The following is a 13104-nucleotide window of genomic DNA, read 5'->3' on the forward strand; positions in this document are numbered from 1 at the left end:
GTAGGGTAGAAGTGGGGAATACAGTCAATGAAGTAAAGAATGTACTATTTTTACTTTTTATTAAAAATATTTTTTTCATGCTGTAAATGAAATGAGATTGTTTAAAGTTTTGTAGCCATTAATCTTTTATACACCAGTTTTTGACAGAAAAGAAAACGGAGTAAAGCCTGTAGTCTATTCAACAGGAGTAATATTAAAGTTTGAGTATGTATGATGGCATTGAAAATTACCCCTATATAACCCCATTCACAAAAGGACGTATTCTGAAAACCTTGATCTTAATGCCAATACTGTACATTTAGTGGCCGTTTTTTAACAGATGCCACAACCCCCCAAATATACACTGATATGACCTTTGTGTGGTTGTACAATCCCAATAAACAGAGCCCCATTACATAAAGTATACAGGAGACAGATATGCAGTCCTTGATTCCAGTAAGTGAGTTTATCTTAAAACAGACTATCATGCTATGGTATACGATGCATGCAATCTTGAACTATGAATATGAAAGCAGATCCTTTTTATTTTGTTCATTGACTCCATCAAACAGTCACTGCCGTGGTCCCTTTCTCAGATTTGAAGCTGTCGCTAGTTGAAAGGCCTCTTCTGTTCGTCCCTTCTTTTAGAGGAGTAAATCCGGTAAACGATAAAGAGCACCAAGACGACGCAGAGCGTGCCCAGGATCCCCACGGCGACAGACACACCCTTGATGATCTGGTGTCCTCTCTCGGTGCCTGCTGGGGGGATAACGCGCACACACAGGAGGGACGCTAAGCATGTTGGTAAAGTCATTTGTACTCAACAGCAGAAAAATGCATCCATGTTTTTAATCCTTTCAGTCACAAGCCCAAATGGCCCCACCCAAATCCAAAGGGATTTTGGCTTTGGTTAAGAAAATTTTGGTAGGGCTTTAATCAGGGGCTCAAAACAATAGTATAGCGCTCATTTTGATTGGCTGAAAGGGTATAAGGTAGAGACTGCCATAAGGCACTCTTGGGACTGAAAGGGCTAATGTACAGCAGTTCCACAATGCAGTCTACAGGTTGGGGTCGCACAGACATGAGTCTGAGGAACACCTTTCATTTGAAGCTCAATGGGTGGACTGCAGGCTCCTGATTGACCAGCGGGGGTCACTATTGTGAGGTGAGGTGTGGTCATCCTGGGCCAACTGATTGTTTACCTTCCTTAGTGTCAGTTGTCCATCGCCCTGTGAAACCTAATCGTGGGTCCCATCCAAGGAGTAGACCTTTTGAATGTTTGTATTAACTTTTTGGCAAACCTTTCCAAATGCAAATCCAAGCACAATACAACTTTACTCATACCAAATGTTGCGAAAGCTTAACTTTATGTGCAGTAGTGATAAGGAGTAGGATAAATAAATTCAACAAGTTTGAGGGAAAACGCTTACCTTGGGAAGCCATTGCTACATGGCCACCTACATGGGGTGAGAGAAAATAAAGTCATTCTCCTATCCAGGGAATTTTAAGTGGTCAAATTATAGTGAAGGTTTACTGAGGCTATCAAATTAAGTACCTGAGTTAAGTCATTTAGGATTCTCTCCAAACAGCACAATTTGATTCAGTCCTGGCTAATTTACCACTAAATCAGAAAGCCACTTTCCACAGAGACATGGCCCAGTACATGTGTGCAAAGAGCTGACATGAGCATTGAAAAAGCAGTGAGGGGTTTGCCTGACATTTTCTCCATCTTACCGTTGTCCACTTGGGTTGTGATTGGGCCCGAGGAGACCATGGCCACGTCGCTCACCGATGTTTCTTCCTCCGTCTCCAATGCTCGTTTCCTCCTGGGGACGACTGCAGCAGAGCAGTTCTGTGGCATGGGAGAATATAGGTTGAACAACATTGGCAGGGAATCAATATCCTTCCCATAATGTTTGTTGTAGCACCCGAAAGAGATGCTACGGATGAGATGCTCGATCACACAGATGCATTTGAGACAGGAGCACCCTGTAGAATTGGTATTTGAGATTTATCTTTGAAGTCTTGCATTGCTTTCAGAGAGGAGAATTGCTTGTGTCTTCCTGTAATGAATGGAAGTGCAAGAACTGCTTGAGTGGAGGTTGACAGGACTGAATTTAAATGGAACATGCTTTACAGTTCAGTCTCTAATCAAATATTTAGTGCTAAGTAACCTAACTGCATGAAAATTGGCAGGTTTGCTTCTGTAATTTTTGGATTACTAGCGCACCTAATGATACACTGTATCATCTCACCCACTTCTGCCAGTTTATGCAAGCTTTTGAAGAATTATCACACTGAAGTATGTTTCATATTTTTCTCCCAAAAATACTTTCTCAGGAGAGCCGATTCCTGATAATGCTTTTTTGGCTTGCCTTAGGTCTTAGATCAGGCATGCCTTGATGGATTAAAAAACGAAGACCCCTGTTACACAAATCATGCTCCCTGAGGGCCAAAAACTTTACTTGGAAGTCAAATGTGAAGACAGTCTAGCCAATCAGTTGCACTAATTATTCATTTCATGACTTTGGAGAAAAAAACAGCTGGAATTGGATTCAAGGTTAATTAAATATCTTTTTTATAATTGTAATGAATTCTTAGTTAAACATAATCTGTAATTCCTCACAGACAGACCACCAGAGAATTGTAACATGCTATTTTTTCATGGGCTCAAATAGGAGTGAACCAGTGAACCGTTGTTGGCTGGATCAGTGTCTGGGTGTGCGTATCGGCATTGTGATTTACCGGCCGTAGGGAGGCACACGAGGACAGTTCGCAGAGCCTGGTGGCACAGTGCAAGTAGAAGGTGGATACAGTCTGGTCCTTGTGCTCCACAAATCGGAAGGCCTCAAAGGAGAAGCGTGCCTTCTGTTCATCACCGTTAATCGCCATAACCGTCTGTCCATCACGGTTGCACCTGTACCAAGACATAATCATGTACTGAGAGTACTGAGATAACAGAATTTAAGACCAAATACTGATAAATCAGAGTAAAAAGAAAATTATTAAAAGGAGGCCAGAAATTTTTAATTGAGGGAAGTAGTTTTTAATTTAAAGTTTATTAAGATGGCTTTAGTTATGCATACGGTATATCATAGATGTATTCAGTGCACTTCAAATCCAATGATTAAATATGGCTTGTTCCTCAACTCATTGCAGGTGATCATAACAGGGCATGCCCTTTGCCCTGGGTGTGGCGAGAACACCTTAGCTGAGGTTATGCCTGCGGTCTGTTTGTGAGTGGGCCATCAATATATTCAATTTCAAATTGGTGCATTGGCATTGGGCAAATTGACTTACCCCACAAACAGGTCATAGTAGGTGCTATTGGATGGAATGGGACGGGTTGTTGCATAGCATCGGTCCAGAAGTACATTAAACCTTGGAAACAAAGAGTTCCATTGAAAAGGAGTGCCCTGAACTTACATTCTTGAATCCAGTTAGTCAATACACAAACAACAGGTATGTCTGTGTGTACGTATACATGCAGAACAGAACATGCAAACGGCCGACTGGCTTATGAAGTTTATGAACACCATTCACCACAAAGCAGTTTAATCAAAGGCTTGTTGTGTAGACGATGACAGGACTATAACATGATTCCTGGGGTTCAGCTAAAAAGGTTAAAAAGTACTTTTTTGTGAGGTTTGAAGCCTTGACTTCCACAAAAATCCTTCTCTTCAGCTTCAGTCCTTCATCAGGCATCTGGAGGGGTTGTTCATAGGATTCATCCTAAAAATCCACCAGGCAAAGGTAATGAATATCGCCCCCAGCCTCAGAACAGGAACACCCACTAATCTGCAATCCTGGTCATGGAAAGCCACATAGTGTTCTCTTTTTTCATTACATGGGGCTTATTAGACAGGCTGAATGTTGATATGTTTCAATGTTCTATCTATTTAACAGGGGGGGGATGGTCTGCTGGGATAATGTTGGGGCAACATAAGGGAAAATGTTTTCATTTTTAAATGTTGATGTACACTCACTGAACACTTTATTAGGAATACCTGACAGACCAGGATATTCATGCGATTATCCAATCAGCCAATCACGTGGCAGCAGGACCAGGGTTGCAGAACCCTTGCCAACATATAATTCCATCAATAACCAGGTACCAAAATCTTTCTTCTCAGGGGCTAGAGTCTTGACGGATTTCCACCTACTAATAACCTCACGATTACAAGGTAGGTCACCATGAGTGCCATAGGTATTATTGTTTCAACAGCCCTGCTAGTGTTACCCTACAGACACATTGCTGGGAGCTCTGCTTACCTCGTATAGCTGCATGCTGAGGGTGCTGATAAACGTGCCGTTGTTGTCGTTGATTGCTATACTCACCCCAGATCTGTTTCAAAGCAGAATTGCTGTTAGAATTATACCAACAATGAGGGAAAGCTGAGACAGAACATCGGCTGGGTTTCAGCGAGCAGCTAATGACTTTGGCAAACAAAAGCATACTGTTGTCCATAATGCATGCAAAATATTTCCAAAACGGAGGCTAGTGGTAGATGTGACACCAATCTATTACATCCTAAACTGTGCCTTTTGCCAGGTTTTGGATTGCCAGCTAATTATCCACAAACACACTGGAATTCACATAGTGCCTTCTGGAATTCACAAACACACACACAAAAAAGGTAAAGTTGTTAGTAGTAGTGTCATTAAGGCAGGTGTGTTTGACAAAACTGGTCTTGTGTTACCAACAAGGGATAACTGGAGCAGGACGATGTTTGTGCCAGCATTTAAAATGAAAAGGGGGTACTCACACACTCATCTGAGTGTTGTTGATGAGGTATTGGAGTGGATACCGACAGGAGAAGATATACATCATCTCTTCTCGGTAAGTGATGGTGCCAGCACTGGGATCCACAGAATTGATTATTCCAGAGATGTTAACATATTGAACGCTGGAATAGTCTGAAAAATCGCCTGTGCCAACTTGATGCGTGATCTGTTTTCCGGAGAAAGGGACAATGGACAAAAGTCCATTAACCTGAAACCAGTAGAGACCTCCAACAAAATCCGTTTTGTGGCTTAGCAAAGCATCAGGTTATATGGTTCATAGATACACTGGCGTTAGAAGGTATGCAGACCCTTTCACTTTTTGCACGCTTTATTGTGTTGTAAACTTCATCGCTAAAATATTTCTTGCCCATCAGTCTACACTCAACATCCAAAAATGCCAATGTGAAAACATGTTTTTTTAAAAGATTTGTGCTAATTTATTACAAATCAAAAACCAAAATCTTTCATTTACATGAGCAGAATTCATGGTTTCTTCAATGAAGTTGAAGTTGTCCAAGCCCGAGACAGCAAAGCATACCAACACCATTACACCACTACCACCACCACCACCAAGTTTGACTGCTCGTATAATGTTCTTACTGTGAAATGCTGCATTTGCTTTACACCAGACATAATGGACCTGTGTCATCCAAAAGTTTCCAAAGGCTTTTTGCAAACGTGAGATGAGCATTGATGTTTTGTTTGGTAAGCAGGGCCTTGCTACTCTCCCATGAATCCCAGTCCCCCTTGTTCAGTCTCTTTCTTATTGTGGAGACATGAACACTTACATTAGCTAAGGCTAGAGAAGCCTACAGTTCTTTGGATGTTCTTCTAGGATCTATTGAGACTTCCTGGAAGAGTTGTCACTGCGCACTTGAATACATTTTTGGCTGATCACCCACTCCTGGGAAGGTTTATCACTGTTCCATGTATTCATCCTTGTGGGGATAATAGTGCTCACTGTCATTTGGTGGCTTTGTAACCCATTCCAGACTAATATACTGTATTTTAATAACCTTTTTTCTCATCTCTTCTGGAATTTCCTTCATGGCATAGCATATTTGTAGAACCTTTTTGGTGACTATTTTACTATATTCAGTATGAGTGAGGTTCAGATTCAATAGGGCTGGATGCAGTCAAGCCTGGTTGTGTTCAGCTGAATCTAATTATCAATTAAATTAGGTAAATAACAGAGGAAATTGGGAAGGGGTCAAATCTGTTTTTACAACACTGTATCTTTCTACCATAGTCACTGAACTAAAAGACAAATCCATTCATATCAATCACATACCTTCATCTTGCTAGAACAGGCAGAAATGCCATCTTCAGAGATGGGGAGTTTAAATCGTAAGACGGGGGGGTTGACTGACCAGTCAGGGGTCCCGTGACACTCAGGCTTGTCATACTTAGCATTTAAGGCCATAAGTGTTTCATTGTACCCATCGAAATAGACTGGACATATTAGGATGCTCAGGTCCATTATCGCTGTGCCACAGGTCACCTGGATGTCAGCGTCGGCTGAGGAGAAACACACAATGCCGCGCGACGGCACAGTTAACAGGCACGTTCTTAACAACTTTATACATTGAGAGTAAGTGGGTAAAATGGATTCCAGAACAGATGTGATACTGTGCCAACAACCACTGTCAACGGGTATTTAGATAATCGGTTATATCCAGTTAATTTCCTATTGGTTGGAGGGTCATTTCCTGTGTGAGACATTATGAAATGGGAAGCAGAGGATGAGTGCATTATGATGTAAGGCAGAGTCAGCAGAGTGAGACTTCATGAAACCAGAAATCGGAGGGGCTATTGAGCAATGTAAGTGAATGATTGTGTTTTGCTATGAGATGGGTTCAGACAAGTCAGAAACTGACAGGCCATTGTAGCTCCGTCAAATTTTTAAGGTTGATGAAACCTCACTCTCCTATGACCAATTTAAAGAGAATGATTTAGGTTGTAAGAAGCTCACTTTGTTTCCTGTATGTTTCATCTACGATACATGTAGCCAGGCCTTGACCCTGGACAATCGGGCAAAAATGATACAAAATCCAAAGCAGAGCCAGCCACATTGTCCTCGAGCTGCAAGTAGGAGGACAAAACCCAGATATCAGAAATCAGGCACTCGCTGACCTTGATAGTCACAAGCTTTTTTACTTATATTTATCCATCATCTCAGGCCAGACTAAATGGATGAAAGTATGAATTAAAATGACATTATATCATGTGTAATATCATTAAATATCCAGAAGAAACTGCTACACATAAAACAGTAAACAGAAAATATATTACCTTGGTGCCATAGATTACATTTAAAATGACTCATTAGATTCATAATTATTGGTCTGTTTTCTTCATTGTTCAATAATAAAATTATTCCCATACATACTTTCCTGACATAGAGATATATGGAGGAACTATGTGGAAACATCACCTTGTTTATAAGAATCATTCTATTGCTTTTTTGTGATCAGAAATATGTGATTAGAATGTTCTTAACTGGACATTCTAACGACGTGTAGTAATCACTACTGGTAACTGAAAGCAAAGCAAGTTCTAGAACAGTGATTTGGAATATCATTATCCGGCATATCTAGCATTTCCGGAACCAATCTGGTACAGACTTTTGGGGTAGCCCCCTCTCAAAAGTGAATCAATTAAAATGAACTTCTCTCCAAGTGATTAAAAAGTACTGGTTCAACAGTACACCTTTATCAAGGTAGCAATGGTATCTGTTCAGCAGTTCATACCCATATACGCTCTCAACCCATATTGAAATCCCCCCTTATGCGGGGATTCTCGACTAGAGCACTTTCTGTACTGTAATCCCTTCCTTTTTGTAACCTTCTCAGTTTTTCTGAATACTATTTTAAAAATCACAAAGAGAGGAGACTATCGACTATCCCTTCAAGTCAAGCTACTGTATTTCAACATCCTTGTACTTATAAAATAATATTGGCTATCTTGGTTGGTATTTACAATATCCAAGTCAACAGGTTAAACTTGTTCACTCCCCTTTGAAAAATCTAAGCAAGTTAAACTACAGTGATTCAAAGATAATTGCATCATGTTTAAATATAATTATTTGGTAATTTGGTAGGTTAGGTACCTTAGGCTGGTCGATGTCATCTTCCCTTGCCTCCTGTCTTGCAATGTCTCCTGTTTGCTCTTTTGGAAGCACTGGTATTTATGCTGTCCTCCTTTCCGGTGAATAGGCGTGAAAGGGGACACTGGAAACAAAGCAAATGGTTATGAGAAAACACCGGGAAGCCAAGAGTGCAACATGAGCAGATTAAACAGCCATTGATGTCTTGTATGTTTAGTATCCTGTGTCATGTCTGGGATACCTATTGTTTTTTTTTTTCCCTATCACTGGTATTCATCCATATATATCACTTTTGCATGTAATATACCCTTAATTTCACTATTTTCTACATTGTCTATATTGTGTAACTGAATATCAGACTATGAAACTAAACTGAGGCCATTTTGATTTCTACAGCAAATAGTAGTAAGATCTACATCTGTGAGATTTCGTCATATGTTCATTTTATCACACATGTGCATGCGCACACACATCGCATAGAGGCTCAAAAGACACAATTTCACGTTTTGATACATTGCTGCGATCAAGGGGTTTCCATGGTGATACTGAACATGTAGACATTTGCCTCTCATAATCCATCAGCAGCCCGGGAATGTCACTGTCTGGTTGCTTCCTTGTGCTTGTGCACATTGACATTTGCAGAGGCAAAAATAAAAACTATCCATCTTTGAATCTCCTTTGAATGACCACAGTCCATTTCCCAAAATAGGCGAGAAGATGGCGAGAAGAGATTACTGATTACAATCGCTGGCAGAAGAAACCAGGCACCATCGTATCCACCACGCTGACAGCTATTTTTCTTAAATGAATAGCATTTGTTATAAATGAATTGACTAGCACAATAGTGAAGCGATTTTGTTCTCATCTGACTATTTTGAGGAATGTTGATATAGTCATTTTTTATAGGGCCCCTGCATTTAAGCTCTTTGAGAACATTACATTACATTATTTGCATTTGGCAGATTATCCAGGTATTCTCTGTCAAATTATGATATTGATTGCTTTGATTTTTGCTGGCTTTTCAGATTTTTTATATTGTTTATTGCTGCTCGCCGATGTATTCTGTCATTTCTTACTTTTGTGTGTATGTGTGCGTTCATGTTAAATATTGTTTGTTAAAGATCCGGGTTCCTGCCAATGATTCCCTTGCATCCAAATATTCATAGATGATGATACTTTCCCACAGTTTCACTCAGAACACTTGTTTGGCAAGGGTAGGGGTCCTGTATTCCTGTACTTGGCCATATTTGTACTTTAGAATACTATGCTGAAAGGTGAAAGGTACTTCCCCAGTGACAAGCCATTGTACCTCTATACAGTAGGAGTTCTTGCTCATTTTCATTTTCACATCTGAACCACTGGTCTGCAGTTTCCAAATCTCACAAGAAAACTGCCACTGAAAAAAAAGAAATGGCCAGATTGGTCAAAGCTGACAGGAAGGTGACGGTAACACATTACAACAGTGGTATGCAGAAGAGCATCTCTGAACACACAACATGTCAAACCTCTAAGTGGATAGGCTACAGCAGCAGATGACTTTTACAAGTCTAAAAAAATAAGTCCAATAAACTGCTCACTGAGTGTAGGCTATATCCTGTACCTGAGACTAGACTCATAAGAAATTGAAATGTTTTGATCACCATCATCTGGTGCACATAAGGGTGCACTTTGAAAGGTCTTGTCATTTGCCCCACTCCAAGCCTGTTACACAAGTATTTTTTAAATAACGATTACTCACATGTAGCCCCTGTTATGCCTAAAAGACAGTGTTACGTTACAGTAAAGCAAATTGTAAGCTACTTTGCAAACAAACAAAATATTAGGTTCCAAGCAGGGAAAAGGGATCAGCCTCAGAATGTCAGGTCAGGGAAATTATACTAGTTTTGTTCAAGGTTTTATTACCACACATGTACACAATACGCATTATGCCCCATCATAATCTCTTCAGTGCATTTAATATTTGTTCCCATAAACGTCAACGCCTATTCAGAAGATCACGCGTTGGTTTCCACTTTCCTCACTCCCCTCCCGCAGGCAAAATGCTTTAATATGTCGCCAATCGGTGATAGTGGTATCCCACCCATTGTGTTTTGTATTATCAGGATGAAATCACAGAACAATGTGTCCTTTGGTCGGAATGACTGCCCTAATTTTAAGGACACTTGAGAATATATAACACGATACCAGAATTTTTTAATGAATAGCCTAGACATGCAAGCGGATGCTGAAATCAAGGCTTAGTCACCTTAACATTAAAATGACACGTTTTAGAATTTTAAATCAAGGTAGATTTTATTACACAGTAGCGAAAAATAAAAACATCTCAGGAGTTAAGACATGAGTTTATATACATACAATATTTAACGGCACATTAAACAACGATATTGACATTGCCGTCAGCATTTTACACCATTTGAGGGGAAACCTTCAAAATGGGCAAGTCCTTCGGAGGATGAAGGCAAAAACTGGGGAAATTAAATGCCCTAGGCTATATAAGCCTATCAAATTTCCTTCGAGGGACCAACAGCTCAGATTGCTCTCGCATCTGCAACCATACACGTACATGCAATGATGAACGTCACAGTTAAAGGCGGCATGTCTTAAATTAACGGAATTTGGACGCATAATGAGCAAAAGCAGTGCACATCTACTCAGCAAGCAAATAGCCGCAACAAGGAGAGTTCATTCATACTTAGTGAGCGAAACAAGGCTTGCGTAATGTTTTCCAGTAGCGTTCTCAGTAACAAGTACGTGGGTAAGATAGCCATCCTTCTCCGCCATTGGGCGGATGGGTCAACCATCGGCTTCTCGATGACATCGTATGGACGGTCAGTTCACTTGGAGCTGGTGTACTTGGTTACAGCCTTGGTACCCTCAGACACGGCATGCTTGGCCAACTCTCCAGGCAGCAGCAGTCGCACAGCGGTCTGGATCTCGCGTGACGTGATGGTTGAGCGCTTGTTGTAATGGGCTAAGCGAGAAGCTTCGCCTGCGATACGCTCGAAAATGTCATTGACAAACGAGTTCATGATGCCCATTGCTTTGGAGGAGATGCCGGTGTCCGGGTGGACCTGTTTTAACACTTTATACACGTAAATCGCATAGCTTTCTTTCCTAGTTTTGCGCCGTTTTTTGTCTCCTTTCTTCTGGGTCTTTGTGACCGCTTTTTTTGATCCCTTTTTCGGGGCGGGGGCAGACTTAGCAGGCTCCGGCATTTTTCTCTTGATTGTGTATCTTTGTATGCCACAACAATTTGCCTGTCACCCGTAATCACTCTTACGACACCGCCCTGCTGTCCTTTATTTATAGTATTGCTATGCAAATTAAACTCAAACTAAGCTCATTTCGATTGGCCTTCTGTGAGCTGCCTTTCCGTTGTCTGAGTACTACCATTGGATGGATGCCTACTACTTATTTTAACCAATCAAGAGAGCACATTGAGTATAAATACACAATCCTTCCGAATTTATATTAAAATAAATGAGGTGGTTGGTGAAGTGCGGGGTGTGCACACTAGTCATAAATTCCGTGTACGTCTCAATCTAAAAATATGTCTGGCAGGGGTAAAACTGGTGGTAAAGCCCGGGCTAAGGCAAAATCTCGCTCTTCTCGTGCCGGGCTACAGTTCCCAGTGGGCCGTGTTCACAGATTGTTGCGCAAAGGTAACTACGCAGAACGAGTCGGTGCTGGGGCTCCCGTTTACCTGGCTGCCGTGTTGGAATATCTGACCGCTGAGATATTGGAATTGGCTGGTAACGCTGCCAGAGACAACAAGAAGACGAGGATCATCCCTCGTCACCTGCAGCTGGCTGTCCGCAACGATGAGGAGCTGAACAAGCTTTTAGGCGGCGTAACCATCGCTCAAGGTGGAGTTTTACCCAATATCCAGGCTGTGCTGCTGCCCAAGAAAACCGAGAAGCCGGCAAAGAGCAAGTAACCAAAGTTTATCCAGAGCCACCCACGTCAATATCAAGAGCTGTTCCTCCGTGACTGCCTAACGGCCCATGTTAATTGGCCTTTCTATCGAACTCGTTTTGGGGGCGCCAGCAAATAGACTTCAGCCACTTGTCATTTTAAATTGAACTCTACACGTCTTGCTATACAATTATTTTCGGACATTAACTATTTGGACATTTCGCACTAGTTTTAAAAGTAGGCCACGTTGCACTTTGCGGTGAATGTTTATTTGAAGAGAGGCCTGCAAAGCGGTCGACACACCAGTACGTCCACAGGCCTACTTTATAGACCGCAAAAGCTAACCGAAAACAAATGCTGACACTTGTCTGCACGGTATTGACAGGATTCATTTGTTTATGGACCAATTGATTTTTATTTAACTTCAATGTTGTATAGCCTACATTAACTATTTTTGTGGAATTGTAAGATTTGAGGTTAACTCAGTTATGATATCAGTTTAATTTGTAATCAAACTGTTCGAATTGTTTCGTTAATAAATGTCCCGTACTATTAACGAGCGAATAAACCGTGTGTTTTTTGTTTTTGTTTTTTGCTGCGTGTCACAAGTGTAAACAAAGCCTGAAGATGGGCGCATGCGCGCCTGAACCGAAACAACCTACCGATAAAATTTGTACTAAATGTCAAACGTAGGATTATTTTTTCGACCAGCCTTCCAAGTAGACTCTTGCAAGCCTGTGGTTAAGATTCATTTTACGAATTAAATCTTGTTGGTGAACTAAAAATTTTTTTTTACATGCATCTCTTTGCATGTTTTACTCATTAGTAATACTTCTTGATTTGAATGTTTTAATTAAATGACAAAAATACCTTTTGTCGTTTGATTGGGTTAAATTCTGTAGTTAAGTGTTTATACATTTGCCTATTAACTGTGTAAAACAATGAAATGGTTGACAATCACTTGCACTACTTACTAAATATTGATACTGTGTATTAAGTAAATACATATGCCAATAAATGATATGGTATTTGCAAAGCTAATGCACTGCTAGAAGGTCATTGTACTGTAAAGGGCTACCCTATATAGAGAGAATTTCAAACCGGTACAGATTTGCCAGTTGGTTACATATTACACACTTACTGAGCACTTTTATTAGGTAGACCTGGGGCATGTTCAATCTAGAAATGTTTTTCTACGGTTTCTGTGTTGAATTATGTTTTCTCCCAACGGTGCGCAACATTTTGCAACAGGCTTTGAGGTAGGTTTGTTCCCATTTAGTGGGCGTGTCGGGGGTGTAGTCGGAATCTGCCCATGGTTT

The 13104-nt window shown here is 40.8% G+C and overlaps 3 protein-coding genes across 3 annotated transcripts; 1 reads left to right on the forward strand and 2 right to left on the reverse strand.

Annotated features, from left to right (window-relative positions):
- Positions 1-85: 85 nt before the first annotated feature.
- Positions 86-9229, reverse strand: si:ch73-261i21.5 (zona pellucida-like domain-containing protein 1). The gene is made up of 12 exons (XM_061248387.1): positions 9180-9229; positions 7874-7994; positions 6737-6846; positions 6056-6282; positions 4746-4930; positions 4252-4324; positions 3614-3711; positions 3280-3360; positions 2725-2896; positions 1714-1831; positions 1410-1436; positions 86-738 (listed from the first exon to the last, which is right to left on the reverse strand). The coding sequence occupies exons 2-12, from the start codon at positions 7891-7893 to the stop codon at positions 590-592; spliced, it is 1260 nt and encodes a 419-aa protein (XP_061104371.1). The 5' UTR covers positions 7894-7994; positions 9180-9229; the 3' UTR covers positions 86-589.
- A 906-nt stretch (positions 9230-10135) lies between these two features.
- Positions 10136-11157, reverse strand: LOC133132726 (histone H2B 3). The gene has a single exon (XM_061248390.1). It carries the CDS (start codon positions 11083-11085, stop codon positions 10705-10707), a length of 381 nt encoding a protein of 126 aa, XP_061104374.1. The 5' UTR covers positions 11086-11157; the 3' UTR covers positions 10136-10704.
- A 180-nt stretch (positions 11158-11337) lies between these two features.
- On the forward strand, positions 11338-12341 carry LOC133132725 (histone H2A). Its single transcript, XM_061248389.1, has one exon. It carries the CDS (start codon positions 11421-11423, stop codon positions 11805-11807), a length of 387 nt encoding a protein of 128 aa, XP_061104373.1. The 5' UTR covers positions 11338-11420; the 3' UTR covers positions 11808-12341.
- The last annotated feature ends 763 nt before the right edge of the window (positions 12342-13104 follow it).

The sequence above is a fragment of the Conger conger genome, chromosome 7, assembly GCF_963514075.1.
Source record: "Conger conger chromosome 7, fConCon1.1, whole genome shotgun sequence".
Classification (NCBI taxonomy): Eukaryota; Metazoa; Chordata; class Actinopteri; order Anguilliformes; family Congridae; genus Conger; species Conger conger.

Excerpts from the sequence above, each read along its gene's own strand:
- si:ch73-261i21.5 (XM_061248387.1), bottom strand. The coding sequence starts at position 7,893 with ATGACATCGACCAGCCTAAG. Across the intron at positions 3,712-4,251 it reads TCAGCATGCAGCTATACGAG|GATGAATCCTATGAACAACC; the intron begins GTAAGCAGAGCT and ends GTGGATTTTTAG. Across the intron at positions 1,437-1,713 it reads CACAACCCAAGTGGACAACG|GTGGCCATGTAGCAATGGCT; the intron begins GTAAGATGGAGA and ends CACCCCATGTAG.
- LOC133132726 (XM_061248390.1), bottom strand. The coding sequence starts at position 11,085 with ATGCCGGAGCCTGCTAAGTCTGCCCCCGCCCCGAAAAAGGGATCAAAA.
- LOC133132725 (XM_061248389.1), top strand. The coding sequence starts at position 11,421 with ATGTCTGGCAGGGGTAAAACTGGTGGTAAAGCCCGGGCTAAGGCAAAA.